The sequence below is a fragment of the Rhinolophus hipposideros genome (assembly GCF_964194185.1).
Source record: "Rhinolophus hipposideros genome assembly, chromosome: 10".
NCBI classification, from domain to species: domain Eukaryota; kingdom Metazoa; phylum Chordata; class Mammalia; order Chiroptera; family Rhinolophidae; genus Rhinolophus; species Rhinolophus hipposideros.
This window is the reverse complement of record NC_138056.1, coordinates 65,339,509-65,358,040: the sequence shown is the minus strand read 5'-3', so window position 1 is coordinate 65,358,040 and position 18,532 is coordinate 65,339,509. Positions and strand designations below refer to the sequence as shown.

The window sequence follows — 18,532 nt, the reverse complement described above, 5'->3', positions numbered from 1 at the left end:
GTGGATATACTATATTATATTAATTTCAGGGTACAACATAATGATTAGACATTTATATAAATTATAAAGTGATCACCCTGATAAATCTAGTACCCATTTGACATCCTACGTAGTTAATGTAATATTATTGACTATATTCCTCATGCTATACTTTACATCCCCATGACTATTTTGTAACAAACAATTATACTTCTTAATCCCTTCCCTTTTTTCATCCACCCCCTCAACCTCCCTCCCATCTGGCAACTTTTAAAACGTTCTCTGTATCTATGAGTTTCTTTTTGTTTTGTTTGTTTATATTGTTCTTTAGATTCCACACATAAGTGAAATGGTATGGTGTTTGTCTTTCTCTTCTGACTTACTCCACTCAACATAATACCCTCTAGGTCCATTCATGATGCACATGCTGAGATTGCATTCTTCCTATGGCTGAGTAATATTCCATTATATACATGTACCAACTCTTCTTTATTCATTCACCCATTGGTGGACACCCAGGCTGCCTCCAAATCTTGGCCTTTGTAAATAACGCTGCACTGAACATAGGGTGCACATGTCCCCTCGAAGTAGCGCGTTGCATTTCTTCAGATAAATACCCTGAGGTTGGATTACTGGATCCTTCTTTGTCTCCTGTTATAGCCTGTGCTTTAAAATTTGTTTTGTCTGGTAGAAGTATTGCTATCCCAGCTTTTTCGGTTGGTTTGTTTTCATTTTCATGAACTATCTTTTTCTATCCCTTTACTTTCAGTCTGTGTCTCTTTCAATCTGAAGTCTCTTATAGGCAGCATATGTAAGGGACTTGTTTTCTTATCCACTCAGCACCCTGTCTTTTGATTGGAGCATTTAATCCATTTACATTGAAAGTATTTGTTGATAGATATATAGTGATTGCCATTTTATTATTCATATTTTTCATCTTCCTGTTAAAGAAGTCCCTTTAATATTTATTGTAGTACTGGTTTGGTGGAGATGAACTCCTTTAGCTTTTTCTTGTCAAGGAAGCTCTTTGTCCTTCGATTCTAAATGATAGCTTTGCTGGGTAGAGTAATCTTGGTTGTAGTTCCTTGCCTTTCATTACTTTGAACATTGCATGCCAATCCCTTCTGGCCTGCAAAATTTCTGTTGAGAACTCAGCTGACAGTTTATGGCAACTCCCTTGTAGGTAACTAATTGCTTTTCTCTTGCTGCCTTTAAGATTCTGTCTTTGTCTTTAACCTTTGGCATTTTAGTTATAATGTGCCTTGCTGTGGGCCACTTTGGGTTCATCTTGTTTGGGACTCTCTGTGCTTCCTGGGTTTGTATTCTATTTTCTTTTCCAGGTTAGGGAAATTTTCCATCATTATTTCTTCAAAAAGGTTTTCAATTCCTTGCTCTCTCTCTCCTCCTTCTGGTTCCCCTCGATGCAAATGTCGGTATACTTGCTGTTGTACTGGAAGCCTGTTAAACTATCCTCATTTTTTCTTTTCATTCTCTTTTCTTTTTGCTGTTCTGATTGGGTGTTTTCTGCTACTTTCTAAATTGCTGATTTGATCCCCTGCTTCATCTATTGTTGATTTTCCTTAATGTATTCTTTGTTCTAGCTATTGTATCCTTCATTTCTGACTGGTTCTTTTTTATGTTTTCTATCTCCATTTTCATGTTAACTATCTCTTTGTTGAAATTCTCACTGAGATCATTGAATATCCTTATAACCAGAATTTTGAACTCTGCATCTAGTAGATTGCTTCTCTCCATGTTGTTTAGTTCTTTTTGCAAGCTTTGTTCTGTTCTTTCATTTGGTACATGTTTCTTTATCTCCTCATTATGGCTGCCTCCCTGTGTTTGTCACTATGTGTTAGGTAGCACTGCTACATCTCCCACTCTTGGTAGAGTGTCCTTATGTAGTAGGTGTCCTGTGGAGCCCAGCGGTACAGTCTCCCTTGTCACCTGCTCTAGGAGTGTCCCTTGTGTGGGTGGTGTGTACCCTCCTGTTGTAATTGAGCCTTAGTTGCTGTTTGCATGTCAATAGGAGGGATTAATCCTCAGGCTGATTGGTTACAAGGACTGGCCTTGACTGTAGGGGAGGAGCTGTTGTGCAGTGGCTGACCTCATGGAGCAGGATTTGCTTTAGCAGAGCCCTGGTGCCTGCGCAGTGTGCCCTTTGGATGTGTCATTTGTGGAGGTGTTTGGGTGGTACTCTGGTGTTATCTGAAGTTGGCCATTGGGTGTGTTGGTTCTGGGGTCTCTTGGGAAGGGCTCTGGTGCAGGCCAGGTTCAGTCGTTACCTTTGCCCTGCCGAGGCCACTTAGTATGAGTTACAAACTGTTTTGCAGATCTTTGTCCCTCGTGCTGAGATTGGAGGTACCTGGGAGACGCTAAGGTGTTAATCGAGGCCAGCTGTTGCTAGTGCCAGGTTTAGAGCTGCTTAGCAAGAGGTACAGGCTGTTCCATGACCAGATACTGCTTGTTTCGGGTTTGTGAACCTTCGAGAGATTTTAAGAAAGACAACAGCATGAGCCAAGATAGGCCGTTCGTATGGAAAAGCCACTAAAAAGGGTTTGGATGGGCCTGCAAGTAGGGTGGGGCTGAGTCTCAGGGAGTCACCAAAGCAGGGTGAACTGTGTGAGCCACGTTGATGGAGACTCAGGTATGGTGCCTGCCTGAATCTATAAGCTGGACTAGCAAAAGAACAATGGCTCCTGCCAGTACTTCTATCTGGGGGGACACTGCCCCTCCAGCCCCGAAGCCAGACAATTCAGTTCTTCCCCACATGTCCCCCAATGCCTCCCAAGCTACTGCCCCAGCACCAGAACCCAGAGCGAGTGAGTCCGTCACCAAGTAAGTCTGCATAGAGGTCTTTTAAGAGGAATGGCTGGAACTCCAGTTGCCCTTTGTCTCACTCAACCATAATCTCTGCTGGTTTTCACAGACAGAAGTTATGGGGACTTCTCTTCCCAGCACTTGAACCCTGGGCCTGGCGTAAGGCTGGGACCCTCGTTCCTCTGGGGGTAGCTCCATAGCTGAGATGATCCCTCCAGATTTTTGACAGCCACATGTCTGTGTGGGGCCAGCCCAGTCCGTGTCTCTGCCCCTCCTAACAGTCTTGACTTGGTTTGTTCTATATATCCTTTCTTGTAGGACTTCTGTCCAGGTAGACTTCAGATGATTCTCGATGATGTTTGTTATGTAGTATAGTTTGTAATTTTGATGTGTTTGTGAGAGGAGGCAAGCACAGCGTTTACCTACTCTGCCATCTTGACTGGAGATCCCTCCTTTTTATGATTATTTTGTTCTAGGTAAAGTTAGTTATGGTAGTTAAAGTGTTTATGCTAGTATAAAAGAAGCAACTGGACATTGTACGTAATCCATTTCAGTCTCAGTGATGTTCTCCTAATAATCAATGGCAGGATTCTTGGTAAATTATAGTTTTTGCATTTGATCTTCATTTTCATAGTTTCTGCTTCTTAGTAAATAGGTCTGGAAGCCGTGGTTTTGGGCCTTATTTTACTGGTCTCTGCCTTACCTGGGCTCCGGTGGAGGTACAGCAACTTGGGGGGTGGCATCAGGGACATACGGGGAAAGACTGAACCATGTCGCTGCAGGACAAGGACTAGAGGGACAGTTTTTTTTCCCCCGTGTGGAGTACTCCCGTGCAGCCGGCAGACAGGCACCATCCTTCCTGTGTTGAACCCTCCCCCCATGCCCATGGCCAATCATATTCTTTTTTTATTGAAAAAAATTGTGGGTGGTATTACTTGCACGCTGTATAAAATTGAAAAGGTACAAAGGGTATATCCCTTCTAGGCCGTCCTTGTCTCCCAGCCATCCCAGTTCCTCTCCCTTTAGGAAATATTATTACTGGTTTCCTATATATCTTTTCAGAGATTTTATGCCTACAAAGCTTATGTATGTATGTACATTATTTTTTAAAGTGGATGATAGCATACTATGCATACTATTTGTGCCTTTTTAATTTAGTGTGTGTGTGTGTGTGTGTGTGTGTGTGTGTGTGTGTGTGTAAAGAGGCTGCTGGCACAGTGCCCTGCACATAGTAAGTACTCAATAAGTGTGTTTTTACTATAATTTGATTTCTTTTGATTCTGTCTTTTTCTGTGATAATATGAGTGTCAGGGGTCATAAAATTTAAAAAATACATGTTTTAATTCCAACCATTTAATATAATGGCTTTATTTTCTATAGAACAACAGATGGAAAAATGTAAGTGTCTATATATGAAGTAGTACACTAGTTATAAATATAGCAAATATTGAAGGGCCAATGAGAGCTTAATAATCGATGTGTTCCTAAAAAGATGTAGTAAGTATTTCTCTTGCTTCTTTTTGGCTTTGCCTTCTATCACTCCCTTGCTTTTCTAATACCTTTTATATTAGCAATATTTCATTAGTATTGTAATGTAGAGTGAAACATTCACTGTAGGCATGTAAGTGATAAACATGTATGTAGCATTCCAGTGGACACTTGGTGCCTGTCCTCTGAATTTCTTTGTATAGATGGATGGCAGCAAACTCAATCAGCGAATGAAACTGAATGAAACTGTTCATTTTGAAGACAGGGAATATTTGCAGTCTCGCTGTTTCCTTCCTTCCTATTGGATATGTAGCACAGACCCAGCACTTGATCAGTATTTAATGATTTAATAAATCTATTAACATAAAAGCAAATGCCAAAAAGAACACAGATCCCTATATTAGAATGCCATCCTAGTAGCCCAGTCACCACAGGCAGACAATAACTATTCCAACAACTTAAGAGGTGGATAGCAGAGAGGAGAGAGATTGAATAAGATGGCTTCTATTCTCATGTCTTGGAATATTTTAGTTAGGTAGTAATTCGTGTTATGTTTTATTTCACATACAGGGAATTCCAAATGAAAGCTGGAGAATAACAAAGATAAATGAGCGATATGAGCTTTGCGATACATACCCTGCCCTTTTGGTTGTGCCAGCAAATATTCCTGATGAAGAATTAAAGAGAGTGGCATCCTTCAGATCAAGGGGCCGTATCCCGGTAAGTATGAAGCTTTGATGAGACTTAGTAAATGCTTTTATACTCTGCATAATGCTGAGGTTAACAAATGGGAGAATGGATGCAGGATAAAAATAACTACAGCATCAGGTCTTTTATGGGATGTTAGAGAATGAGTTATTTAATACACTTAAAACTGGGGGAAAGACTTAAAGAGATTTCAGGAGAGTCTGACATGGCTATTGGAGAAGTGCACAGAATTGCATGATTCTTAACTTGAAAATAAAGCTGCCTCTGTATATTATTCACTATTTTTTTTATCTTATTATATACATTCTTTAGTCATGGTGATACATGCTCTTTTAGACCTTTCTTTCCTTTAAATCCTAGAAAAAGGAAAACTACAAAATCATGAATTACTGTGTTCTAGAAAGATCAACTCAAATAATTTTAGGTCCAAAATTCATAGGTTCTGAAGACTATAGTTGGGCAATTTTGTGGATATATTAATAAAACTTTCAACGTGGGGCTTACCTAGCCCTCTATTCATGTAGTTTTTCTAGAGACAACGCTTTCCTGTAATCAGTGACTTTTATAAATCAGTATCTGATTAAAGAATTAAACCAGGTTTTCTATATGCCAGAGTTGGCTAGAAAGAATGGTGATGATATTTCATAGCAGCTTCATATGTTCTTTCATAGCTGGGCTTTGGATCCAGTTAGAAAGCAGAGTTTTATAGAGTAATGTTTTTGAGAAGAATTATAAACAGAAGTAGATAAAGGGTGTGTCACCGTTTTCCCCCATTCAGGTTTTATCATGGATTCATCCTGAAAGTCAAGCCACAATCACTCGATGTAGCCAGCCCATGGTAGGAGTGAGTGGGAAGCGAAGCAAAGAAGATGAAAAATACCTTCAAGCTATCATGGACTCCAATGCCCAATCTCATAAAATTTTTATATTCGATGCCCGGCCAAGTGTTAATGCTGTTGCCAATAAGGTGAGGTTGTCTTTCAGTCACTAAGATAACAGTTTCATGAATCAGCAGTTTGGCAGAAGCCACACTCGGTATAGTAGAAAAAGTTCAGTTTTTCCAGTAATAAAGATGTAGATTCTCATCCTGGCTCTCCTGCTTGTTGGCATGACTTTCAGTTAGTTATTTAATCTTTTTAGACCTTAATTTGCTCACTTGTAAAATGAGAATAATAATAGCTAACAGAGTTGTTTTAAGGGGAAAAAATCATCTAATAAAAAGAATGCATAACTCTATGCTTACATAATGGGTCGGTATTCAGCAGTTATTAGTTTCTCCCCTCTCCAAACTTGATGATTGAGTCTCTGACTAACAAGTCGGCGCAGCACTGCTGTAGGAAGCCTGAAGCAGTGTTCTCAGTGACCAGTGCTGCCTCTTCTGGCAGCCCGCCAGCTGTACAAGGTATTCAGACTGAAGACTTGGCAGTTAGCTGGAGCAGTAGTCCTCATTTCTGCTATAGAAAAAATACTTGTGTTGTGGAAATAGAAATTTTGGTCCAGTTGACAAAATCTACCATAGAAGAAGGAGAGGGAAGAGATACAACTTAGCTTTTAAAAATTACCTGTTTTTTTTTTTTTTTACTCCCAATAAGCCATGTATATATATTATAGAAGAATTAGCTAATTCAGAGAAGCCAAAAAGAAGAAAATATCATAAAAACACTCCTAGTCCTGTAACTAAGAGAGAAATATCATTAAACTTTGGTTATGCTCCCATATCTATGTGTATATGTATGCACATATATTTGAAACAGATGGGATAATTGTAACTTTTTAAAAAAATGGACACTGTGTCTTTCTATGCCAATAAAAATTCATCTATAACATTATTTTAATGGTAGAATAATAACTAATAACAACAACTGTTTTTGGATATTTAGTGTATTTCTGGGTTTTTTGCTTTTATTAAAAATGCTGGAGATGATCATCCTTTTAATTAAATTGTGGAGCATGTACCTGATTATTTCCATCCTGTTTAACATTTTGAGGGCATTGTGAATTCCAGTTCTTCTCCATTAAACTGTAAATATCCCTTCTTAAAGGAGCAATGAGATAATGTGGATGTGAAGCCTGTAGCCCAGGTACTGGCTTATATTTTTCCAGTAATTAATTGTTCCCCTCCCTAAATTTTATACCATGAATTAACAGGAATGAGATTGATATTTTCTAGGATGAGAGAATATAAGGCAGAAAATGGGCAAAATGTTATATTCCTCATCTTTTAAAAATCATTTTCACATATATTTCATTATGGAAATCCCTTTTTAAAAAAATTCCAAAATATTTTATTTGTTGCGAATTTTTTTGTTACAAAATATGTAGTAGACAATATAAAAAACTAGGAAGGCATAGAAAAAAATAAAGAAAGTAAGAATCAATCATAATCATTAATATTTTGATATATTTTCCTCCACTATTTCTTCTGTGCATTTAAATATTGGTTATTTTGTTTCATTGTTTTTCCTCTTGACATCATAAGAATTATTTCTTTTCCTGAAATAGTCTTAAAAATATAGTACTCATCGTATAGCTATGTCATTATTCATTTAATCATTATTCTGATATGGGGCATTTAAATATTTAGTACTTTAAATATTGACTGAAATAGATAATTTTTTGACATCTTCAATTATTTCCTTAAAATAGATTCCTAGATATACAATTACTATATCAAAAATTTAGATATGCATATTTTTAAAATTTTATTGCAAATTGCAAATAGTCTTCAGAAAGCTTGATTCATTTTACAGCCTGACGTCTTTTCTCCCGTTTTTTTGAGATATAATTGACATTTAATATTGTATAAGTTTAAGGTATACAACATAATGATTTGATATATGTATGTATAGAAATGATTACCACAATAAGTCTCTTTAACATCCATCACCTCACGTAGTTCCCAATTTTTTTTCCCCTTGTGATGAGAACTTTTAAGGTCCACTGTCTTAGCAACCTTCAAATATACAATAAAGTGTTATTTACTCTATTCACCATGGGGTACATTTGATCTCCAGAACTTATTCATCTTATAACTGGAAGTTTGTACCTTTTGACTACCTTTGCCCAATTCCCCCACTTACCCCCCTTTTTAAAATTTGCAGAGTATATATACTTATTGCAACAAATATTTTTTACCTGCTTAGTACGAACATTTTTATAGCTTAAGTCATATGAATATGTCAGATGCACTTGCAACCATGACCCATGTCAAGAATGAATACTTTGCCAGCCACTCAGTCTTCTGTGTGTGCCCCACCCCAAGCACATCTACTTTCTACTAAAAGCAACCACTATCCTCACTTTTATCGTAATCATCTTACATTGCTTTATACTTTCATTGCTGAAGCATACGTCCCTAGATGCTGTCATTTGGTCTTGCCTCTTTAAATACTGTGTTTGATATGTCTCTTCAGTCTCTCTTAGTCTGTAGTCTTCCTCTTACCTAGCTCTTTCTTTTATGTATATTTTATCTGTAGGTTATTCCATAGTCCAGATTTTGCTGATTAAATTATGCTGTGGCTCACCTTTCTTCTGTCCTCTGTTTTCTTCACATGAATTCAGAGGTTTGTTGAGATTCAGGTTCAGTATTTTAGCAAGGCTATAGGGGTGTATGAGGTGGCAAATAATTTCTGGCTGATTCTCCTTTTTGGGATGTTAGCAGCTGTTGACGCTTAGTGCCTAAAGACATTCATTCACTGGGGTGCAAAATGGTAGTATTCTAACCTCATGATTGCGTTTGCAGCTATTAGCTGAAACACTTCAAAGAAACACTTTCTGTTACCTATTGGTTAACCAGCAGTTCAGTTCATATTAATACAAGCTAGAATAAATTCTTGATTCTTCTTATTTACCAGTTTTTCCAATAATGAATTTACTTCTATCATCCCACAAAGGTGACTAATTTTTTTAAGTGTCATTATGAATACATTATTTAAACTTAGCCAACATTTTTTAATCCACTGCAGAAAATATTTTTTCAGAGTTGTAATTTTCCTTCTCGGGGAGGCTTTGCAAGTTATATCCTGAGTTCTTTTGACATAACCACAGTAATCTTTGCTGTTGGGTATGACAGGATATGCTCGTCAGGAAATCTTGTACATTTCCTGCCCTAGACTTGAAATAGCCATTTCTCTAAAAAGTTCTGGTTTGTGTTAGGAAATGGTATTTCAAACCATAATCTGAGTGCTAAGGATACTTACTTGCCTCTGGGTTGGTCCTGCTTCTAGGTCTTTTCAGGGGATAGAACTAAGAAATATTTATATATTTTTAAAGATATGGTACCTCGTGGTTCATAATGGTGCTTTCAATTTAAATTCAGTGCTAAAGTTTTTAACAACTTGATCTAAATTACATGTGTATCTCCTTTCTTCCACACCAGGAATCCTGGTTCTGAGGATACAGGATGATAACATTAGTATGTTCCATAATTACTTATTTGCTTTATGCTACCCCAGTCTCAGAATAACAATACTGCCATCACCAGTTCAGTTACTGAAAAGTTAATTGTTTTTGCATTTTCCCCTCCATTCTCCCCATTTTAAAAATACATTTATTATATTTACATTAGATGTTTACATTATATATATTTACATTATTATCATTAAAGCATATAGTCATATAATACCCTTTACATATCTCTTTTGTACACATACTCTCCCTTTTACCTCTGACTTCTACAACTAGCTATATGTTTCGTACTTATGAGATCGGACAATTAAGTTTGCGAACTCATCCTGGAAAAAGTGCTATAATACATACCTCATTGCTGAATATCACTAGTCACCTTCCAAGTATTCCCCTTGAGAAGCTATGCACCGATGCCTTTTTCTGAAATGGGCATCAGAGCTGTCGTTGTATTACCCTTGATGTCCTGAATGTCATCCAAATGTCTTTCTTTCAATATTTCCTTTATCTTTGGGTAAAGAAAGAAGTCACTGGGGGCCAGATCAGGTGACTAGGGAGGGTGTTCAAATACAATGATTTGTTTACTGGCTAAAAGTCCCTCACAGACAGTGCTATGTGAGCTGGTGCGTTGTTGTGATGCAAGAGCCATGAACTGTTGGTGAAAATTTCAGGTTGTCTAACTTTTTCACGCAGCCTTTTTAGTGCTTTCAAACAGTAAAGTTGGTTAACTGTTTGTCAGTTGGTACAAATTCATAATGAATAATCCCTCTGATATCAAAAAAGGTTAGCAACATCATTGCAGCAAGTTTGCAAACTTAATTGTTCGATCCTTTGTATGGATGTCTTTTTAGGCACTTTTTGGGGATCTAAGGTTCTCTTGTAAATATTTCAGCAAGGGTTCATGGGAACAATATTCATGAGTATTTGCAGCTGGTAGTAACTTATGTTCTTTATATTTGAAAATCAGTTTTGCTGGACATAAAACCTTTGGCTTACATTTGATTTTCTTGAGTATCTTAAATATGTTGCTTATTTTCTTTTGGCATAAAATTTCAAAGTCAGATTATAAACTAGATTTATTTTCCTTCAAAGTAACTCTTTTTACTTGGATGTCCAAAGGATTTTTTTTCCCTTTTCCTTTAAAGTCGTTATTTTGCCAGAATATATGTCTTTATGTTGTGTATTCTGGGTCTCTATTCCCAGGTAAGCATGTGTTATTTCAACTTATAATTTCCTGTTTTTTTAATTTCGTGAACATTTTCTTTAATAATGGTTCTTAGTAGTTGTCCTGTTTCTCCAGAAGTAATCCTTGTTAACAGGTACCCATTGAAACACTGTTAATTTTGTACCTGTGCCACTCTTGAATCCAAAATATTTCTCAGACTATCAGTGTCAGAAAGGAAGCTTGAATTTTTGTTCTTTGGGTAATTTGTTGTTGGTTGGAAGTTGGTGAGTTTCGCTGTTTTCAAAAGTGTGAATCGTGATCACTTACTTTTATATAACTGCAGTTGACTGTTCAATATTTTTCTAATTTTCCCAGGAGTGCTCTTAGAAACATGATTTTATACCTACAGTAGATAGAAGATAGAATAATATTTTATTCGTAAAATAAAGATTTTAGTATATGTGCTGCAAAAGCAAGCAGCACAAAAATAAAGATGAATCCAGAAAAATTAAGTTCTCCTTTCCAGCCATAGCTTATTTTGAATACCAGATATTTCTCATTCTGTTCATTAGTTGCAGATTTAAGTCTTTGAGGATAGTTGATAGTAATATATGATAGTATTTTGTGCTTTTATATTCTTTTTTTAAAAAAAAATAATTGTATGGTTAAAAGCAAGTCATTATGATTGCAAAGCATTTTGTAAATATTAACATTAAACCGAGGTGATAAGGAAGGGAGATGAAGCAGCCTGGGCTAGTGGTAAACTAGACAGATGTAGTTATGCTCGTGGATCTTACCAGTCTGGTAAGTTCAGTCTTCTGTAATAAGTTGTTTGGATAAGACTTGAATAAGGGTAGGGAAATGTAGTGCTTTAAATGTTTAAGTACCTTCATACGAACATATGTTACTACATTTAATTTTTTTAACAGCCGCATAAGCAGGTTAGTGTGAGAGTATATGTTCCTGTTTTATAAAGAAACATGTGGTAGAGAGTGGTTGCTTTAAGTTGTCCTGAGCCATCCACATTTTCCCATGGATTATCTTGTTCACCAGTAATATGTATCATCTTTCATGCTATTGGATAGTTTATAGCACTTTTTCATGGATGTCAACATACAGTGGATGTGCATTCATTTATGATTTCCTGTGATTTGTGCTTTTTTTCAGGCAAAGGGTGGAGGTTATGAAAGTGAAGATGCCTATCAAAATGCAGAACTAGTTTTTCTAGATATCCACAATATTCATGTTATGAGAGAGTCATTACGAAAACTCAAGGAGATTGTGTACCCCAACATTGAGGAGGCCCACTGGTTGTCTAACTTGGAATCTACTCACTGGCTAGAACATATTAAGGTGGGTATGTGTTGCTATTACCTTGTACTATTACTTGTATAGAACATCAAACAAGAACTTTCTCTGCCCCTTGGTCTATATTGGCTCTTACAATGGAAATCAAGCTGAAGTAGTTTTCAGAACAGGGAAATATTGTTTGATAACTGCTTTGATAATTAGAACTACTTCTAAGTTTTGGTGCTTCACTGAATTAGTTTCCTATATTGTGCATTTGGTTCTGTTGTACTCCTTTCTTTTCTTCTCTTTCCCATCCTGTCTGAATTCTATCCATCCTATAGGTCCCAGCTCATATTTCATTCATTCCATGAATTCTTACCAGATTGCATCCATTTCCATTTTTCTCTGAAGTTTTCACTTTTTCCATTTAATTAGGTACTACCTTGCATCTCATTTAATTACTTCTGTGTGTCAGCCAACGTATATTGCTAAGTCATGGAAATGAGGACTGGATAAATCATAAATCATATCTTTTTGTCCCCTCAGGAGTTAGGGCAGCACTATCTGTGTGAATAATAGACACCCAATAAATATTTGTTGCATGACTGGTGAAGTAAAAACCATTCTAGTCAGGGAAAAGTTGAGTGAAGGATACCATTTGAATGCTAAATGATTTGGAGACCACCATGTGAACACTAATTTGCGTGACATTTGTTTTGCCTGACATGTTAATATAGTGTTTGAAGCCCCAAATGTTATTTCAGTTAATACAGTTACACATATTTTCAGATACGGTCTGAATTTCAGTAACATAGCTTACCAAAATATAGACTTCTATAACCTAATATATATTATTATGAAATAAAGGGAAATGAGATTTTTCATGTTAAAAGGAGCAGACTTGTACTCACATTAAAATCTCTAAAATTCAAGAGAAGGCCAAATTGACATAATGAGAATTATAGACTGTTTTTATTATTGTTTCTCTTCTAGAAGCTTACAAATTAAAATGTAGTGAAGTGTAAACAGTCCTCAGAGAACATGTTCGTGTGGCCCTTTTATTACATGATGTGTAAATAGGACATCCATAAAATTTGATTTGGAGTGAACATAAATTGTAGCATTCACTTCTGTAAATTCCAGGTCATTTCACTAGCAGGTACAGCATTCTCTCCAAAAAGCTGGCGGTAAAAAAAACAAGTTTAGTTAAAGGTACAGGAGGTACGGTTGTGCCTGGACCGCCTTCTCCTCTAGTCCTCAGACTGCAAGCGCACCCACTGACTTTCTTCAGATCTCTGCTCAAATGGGACCTTCTCAGAGGGGCCTTCCCCAACCACTCCATACAAAGTAACAGTTCTCCCAGCACCCCCTGCACCTTGTGGTGCTTGTTCCCTTACTGCCCTCTGACAAGGTACGTGTTTCCTTATTTATCTGCACCTGGCTGGCCTTGCTAGCCAGAATGTAAACTTCATTAAGCTACCACTTTGTTCTGTTCACTGCTCTGTCTCGGTCACCTTGAGCAGTGCCTGCCACGTAGTAAGGGACTCCATCAATGTGTATTTTATAAATGAACAAATTAAAATGACCACTTCAGATAACTCTTCCTGGTCAGTCTTAGCTTTCCAACTGTTCTAATCCTTTGGGTCAATGATTTGTAAATCTGGATATGTGTTTGAATTATGGGTGGAAGTTATTTAAAATAGTGAGTTAGGATTAGTGGAGAATTGGGCCCAGGCACTTCAGGAAAAAAAAAAGCTCACAGATGACTCTGAGGCATAATCAAGATAGAGATTGTTTCAGAGCACTGCATTTCCAGAATATGCTTGTAGTAAATTATGAGCAAAAGTTAGTCATGAGATTCTCTAATCTAGTCAATAAATCTATATTCCTTCATTCTGATCTATGTTTGTGAAATCATACTGTTCTTTAAGTGTGATCTGGTCACTGCAGAGAAGAGGGCTATACTGTCCATTTTAAAGGCTATCATAGTTTTATGTTTCTTTTTTGGTTACATCTAATTCTGTCTAGTTTTAACTCAACATTAACTTCAGAAAAGGTAAATTATTTTTGCAAAGAGTCTGCGAATTTCAAAAAATAACTGAAATTATCTTAGATACCAGTTAAATTGGCATGGTAGTATATTGAACTGATGAGAATTTTTCATTCATATTGATACAGAAAAGTAGCTCACTCCACAGTTTCATGCTGTGCTTTCTGAACACTATGTGATGTATATAAAAACAATAGAATAAATGCTGCAGAGGCTATAGAATGTTTTAAAGGAGATCAATTTTATTGTTTTTATATATATTCTAATTGGGTTAAGCAAGCATTTTTAAAATAACAGATAAGACTTCATTTGGGACATTATTTTTATTTAAATGGATGATGTTGGAATACAGATTCTTAGAATCAGATCATTTTAGAACTTAATCCTTTTTATCTCTTACTCATATTGTTCATTTGTTTAGAACCCAAAGGCACCTTTCATTTAGCTATTTCATGGTGCAGCTTAATAGGAGTTTGCATGTTTGAGGTTTTTCTAGTTTTAGAAGCAAAACTTACATACTTTCTACCATTTAAAAAATTCTTTTTAGGAGGGGACTGATGTTTTTTCTCTACATGTTATTGAGACAGTCATCCCTAACAAACCGTATGAGTAGATTTTGAAGAAGGAAGCATTTCATTTTTTAAAACTTTCATTAAAACAAAATCTGGTTTGCAGCTTATTCTTGCAGGGGCTCTCAGGATTGCTGACAGAGTGGAGTCGGGAAAGACGTCTGTGGTGGTGCATTGCAGTGACGGCTGGGACCGCACCGCTCAGCTCACTTCCCTCGCCATGCTCATGCTGGATGGGTACTACCGGACCATCCAAGGATTTGAAGTTCTGGTGGAAAAAGAATGGCTGAGCTTCGGACATCGATTTCAGCTTGTGAGTAAAGACTTTGATGTGATGTAGCCCATGCATCTCACATGAGGCGTGTGAAGATAACGCTTTGTATTTACTAGATGGTCACCTAAAATTGATCATTTATTCTAGATGGGTACACTTCTCAAAAGAACTTTTTGTTGGTTTTGGAAAGCATTAGGATATCCTATCACGGCTCTGCAGTCTGGAGCCAGGGCTATTTGTCAGGCATCTAACCCTGTCTCTCCTGAGATCGCTACCAGGAAACATCAGATACCATTACATGATTTCCACGGGTTTCTCCACCCACAAGTGACAGTTGAGATTAGCATGAATGATTCGAAATTACAAGGCTGCTAGCTTTTCTTGTAATTTAAAAAAAGACGAGAATGGCTTAATTATTATTCTCAATTTAAAGAAGCCATACAAAGTAGCATTTTTCATACAGGATCAGGATCTTTAAAAAACAAACAAACAACAAAAACACCAGACTGGGGCCAACAGAAATAACAGAAAAAAATAAAATTTAACTGAGAGTTGGGAATAAAACTTTTCTGTTATCCTTTAGTACTAACACTGTAATGACCATATATGTGGAAATTGTTACAGTTAATTTAATGGAAATGACAAATTGTTGCGCCCTCTATACGTTTCAGAATGTATGTTGATGTCAGTTTGAAGGACATCAGAGTCCAGGCGTTCGTTGCTGAATGTCTTCTATGGTGTCCCCAGAATGATGATTTAATTTCTTCATTAACACCTCCAGCAATAAACAGCAAATTTCTTCCTGAGCTATCTCACTTCAGAAAGTCTACCTACTAGAAACTTCTTCCTTATAGTAAACTAAAATTGCTTCCCATTTTCCTATTTCCTCTTTGGAGACAGGAAGGAAAAATGTTACCCGTATAAGATAACCCTTCAAATACTTGAAAGCAGCGGTTGGCCCAGGTCATTCATAATCTTCAGTTCTTCTGGCCAACCATCCATTTTCTTCAGTCTTTTCTTACCTGAATCTCCCAAAGCATCCCAGTTGTCCTCTGGACTTTGGTCATGGCTTGTCTGAGTGGGTACACAGATCTAATCATAACTCTTAAAATAGAGGAATGGGGTTGTTATGTTCCTTTTAAAGAAAACCACTCTTTCACATTTGCTTTTTTGTTACATCATACTTTAGATTCATGTAGCTTTTAATTAAAGAAACATTCAAGTAGCTTTTAGCTGTGTTTCTGCTAAACTACGTTGGAATCAGAAAACTTGGTTTTCATGTATTGCCCATCTGTGTTAGTTGTAATCAGAGTTAGAATGAAGAGGGGGAGTATTTTCCCAGGAAGGAGGGGCAGGGTGAGCAAATGTCTAGATGGGATTGGGTGGCAAGAATAGAGTTGAGAGAGGGACAGGTTTAGAGAATGCTGGAGGGGGAGTTAGAGTGTACAAGGCCTTGAAACAGCCGAGAGCATGGTTCGTGGCAGCATTTTCCTAGATTAGCCAAAAGGTTTTCTGAAAGATGTTTGCCCAGATGCTGTCTCTAGTTTAACCTTTAGTATCCAATAGTTACCAGGGTATGTGAGTAGTATTTATAAATAACTTGAAAGAAACAGACATTTAAAGGTAGTCTGCTCTTTTGAACTTGAACTGTTAAATAAAATTGGGCATCTGGAGTATCTAGTCAGATGACTCACATTTTTCAATTCACTATAAAATGTATTTATCATGAAAAGACATTAAAAAAAACAACAAAAAAAACTTACTTCAAAGAAGAAAGTTTTAGTTAACGAAAACTGCACGTGTTCATATAAATGTGACCAAAATCATAAACATTTCAGGCTGTTTTAAAGTTGCTCTGGATTCCTAAACTGCTAATTCTGGTTATCTAGTCTATTTTTTAAACCCCTAGTTGTTATATGAAAGCAGAATTTGACAATTAAAGGACATCTGGTCAAGAAGGTATGCTCACATGGTTAATATTGGGTAACGATTCTCAAACTTTTTGATTTCAAGACCTCTTTACCTTCTTGACAATTATTAATAACCCCAAAGAACTTTGTTTATGTGGTGTATATCTATTAACATTTACTATATTAGAAATTAAACTTAAAATTTTAAAAATATTTATTAATTAAAAATAATAAATCTATTTGTCTTAGTCTGTTTGGGCTACTATAATAGTACCACAGACTGGGTGGCTTATAATCAACAGGAATTTATTTCTTACAGTTTTGAAGGCTGGAAGTCCTGATCAGGGAGCTAGCATAGGCAGGTTCTGGCAAAGGCTCTTCTGGGTTGACTGTTAACTTCTCACTGTGTCCTCCTCAGTGGAAGGGGGCCAGGGAGCTCTGCGGGGTTATTCTTTTGATAAGCGCACTAACCCCATTCATGGGTGGAACCCCCATGACCTTGGTAGCTCCCATAGACTCGTCTTCCTCATGCCATCACGTTAGGAGTTCAACATAGGAATTTCCATAGGACTATTATAAACATAAGTAACATTTTTAAGAAAAACAACCATATTTTCCACAACAAAACAAAAGGTTTCATGAGAAGACTGGCGTTGTTTTACATTTTGGGGACAAATTTCTTTTATGCCAACTTAATAGAAGATAGCTGAATTTCATATCACTTCTGCATTCAGTCTGTTGCAATATGTACTGTTGGTTGAAGTATATAAGGAAAATTTGATCACATACAGATATATAGTTGAAAAGGAAAGAATATTTTAATAGCTTTTTCAGGGAACTTTGATATTATGCCAAAACTTGACAAATCGTAGTTGCTTAGAGGTTAAATGTAATGTGGAATCCAAAACTAAATCAGTGAGTTTTTTGTTTGTTCCATTAAATTCCATTGGTTTCTCTTGCACTTTGAATAGATCTCTTATCTGTGCATGATTTTGTAACATCATGTGTTGGTTATTTGGAAAATACTGGCTTTTACTGAGTTATACACCTCTTCCAACGTTAATGCATTTCATTATATAATACCATAAAACCACATTTGTTAATGTCACCACTGATTTTTATCAAAAAAATTCTTTAAATATTATCAAGCTTATATGGCAGATAAAAGTTTTCCAAAAATCTAATTTTTACTCCAAAGCTTGAACTTTATCATTGGCAACAAATACTATCCATTGTTTTCCTTGAAGTGACACAATCACTGTGTTCATTTTCAAAAAAATTGCCTGCAAAATGTTCAGTCTTAATAATCATAGTTTACATATCAATTATTCTTTTAAGACAAAATGATGTTCCATGAAAGTGGCTTTTCCTACCATCCTACTTAAGTTTAAAGACGCACGTGTTGTGTTTCCCATTTTGTTATACATTTTGTTATACATTTTTGTAAAAAATTTACTCAAGGGGAGAGATTTAATAAAGTTAGTCATTTTTTATTGCTTCATCAAGGAAATTGGCTTGAAAGAGATTGGCTTTTTTCCCCTTTCTTTTACTTAACTGCGAGTATGTGCCCAGACAGAATATAACTACTAATGTAGTTTGAGTCCAGTGCCTTGCTTGGTTCCTCCCAAGGTACCAAGAATTTTATCCTTCATCACTTTTGCACCATTAGTGCAAACAACAATGCATTGAAAAAGGCAAAATGTTATATTATTAGGAAAATAGTTTTGACCCAAATAGTTTTGACCTTGGAGCTCCCTGCCTAGTGTATGGACCATACTTTTTTAGAATCACTGCTTCAGGATACGGAATAGGGGTCTGTTCGGTCATCTGGGGTGATGGTCCTCACAGGAGAACAAAACTGGGAAAGTGGTTGAG

General features: G+C 36.5%; 1 protein-coding gene across 6 annotated transcripts in view; it reads left to right on the top strand.

The window, feature by feature from the left end:
• Positions 1-18,532, top strand: part of MTMR2 (myotubularin related protein 2) — a 95,335-nt gene that overhangs the window by 68,122 nt on the left and 8,681 nt on the right. For all 6 annotated transcript variants that reach the window (XM_081061612.1, XM_081061616.1, XM_081061615.1 and 3 more), the window contains 4 exons: positions 4,858-5,007; positions 5,774-5,962; positions 11,732-11,917; positions 14,580-14,786. In XM_081061612.1, coding sequence (XP_080917738.1) covers positions 4,858-5,007; positions 5,774-5,962; positions 11,732-11,917; positions 14,580-14,786 — 732 coding nt within the window. The remainder of the gene's footprint in view (positions 1-4,857; positions 5,008-5,773; positions 5,963-11,731; positions 11,918-14,579; positions 14,787-18,532) is intronic.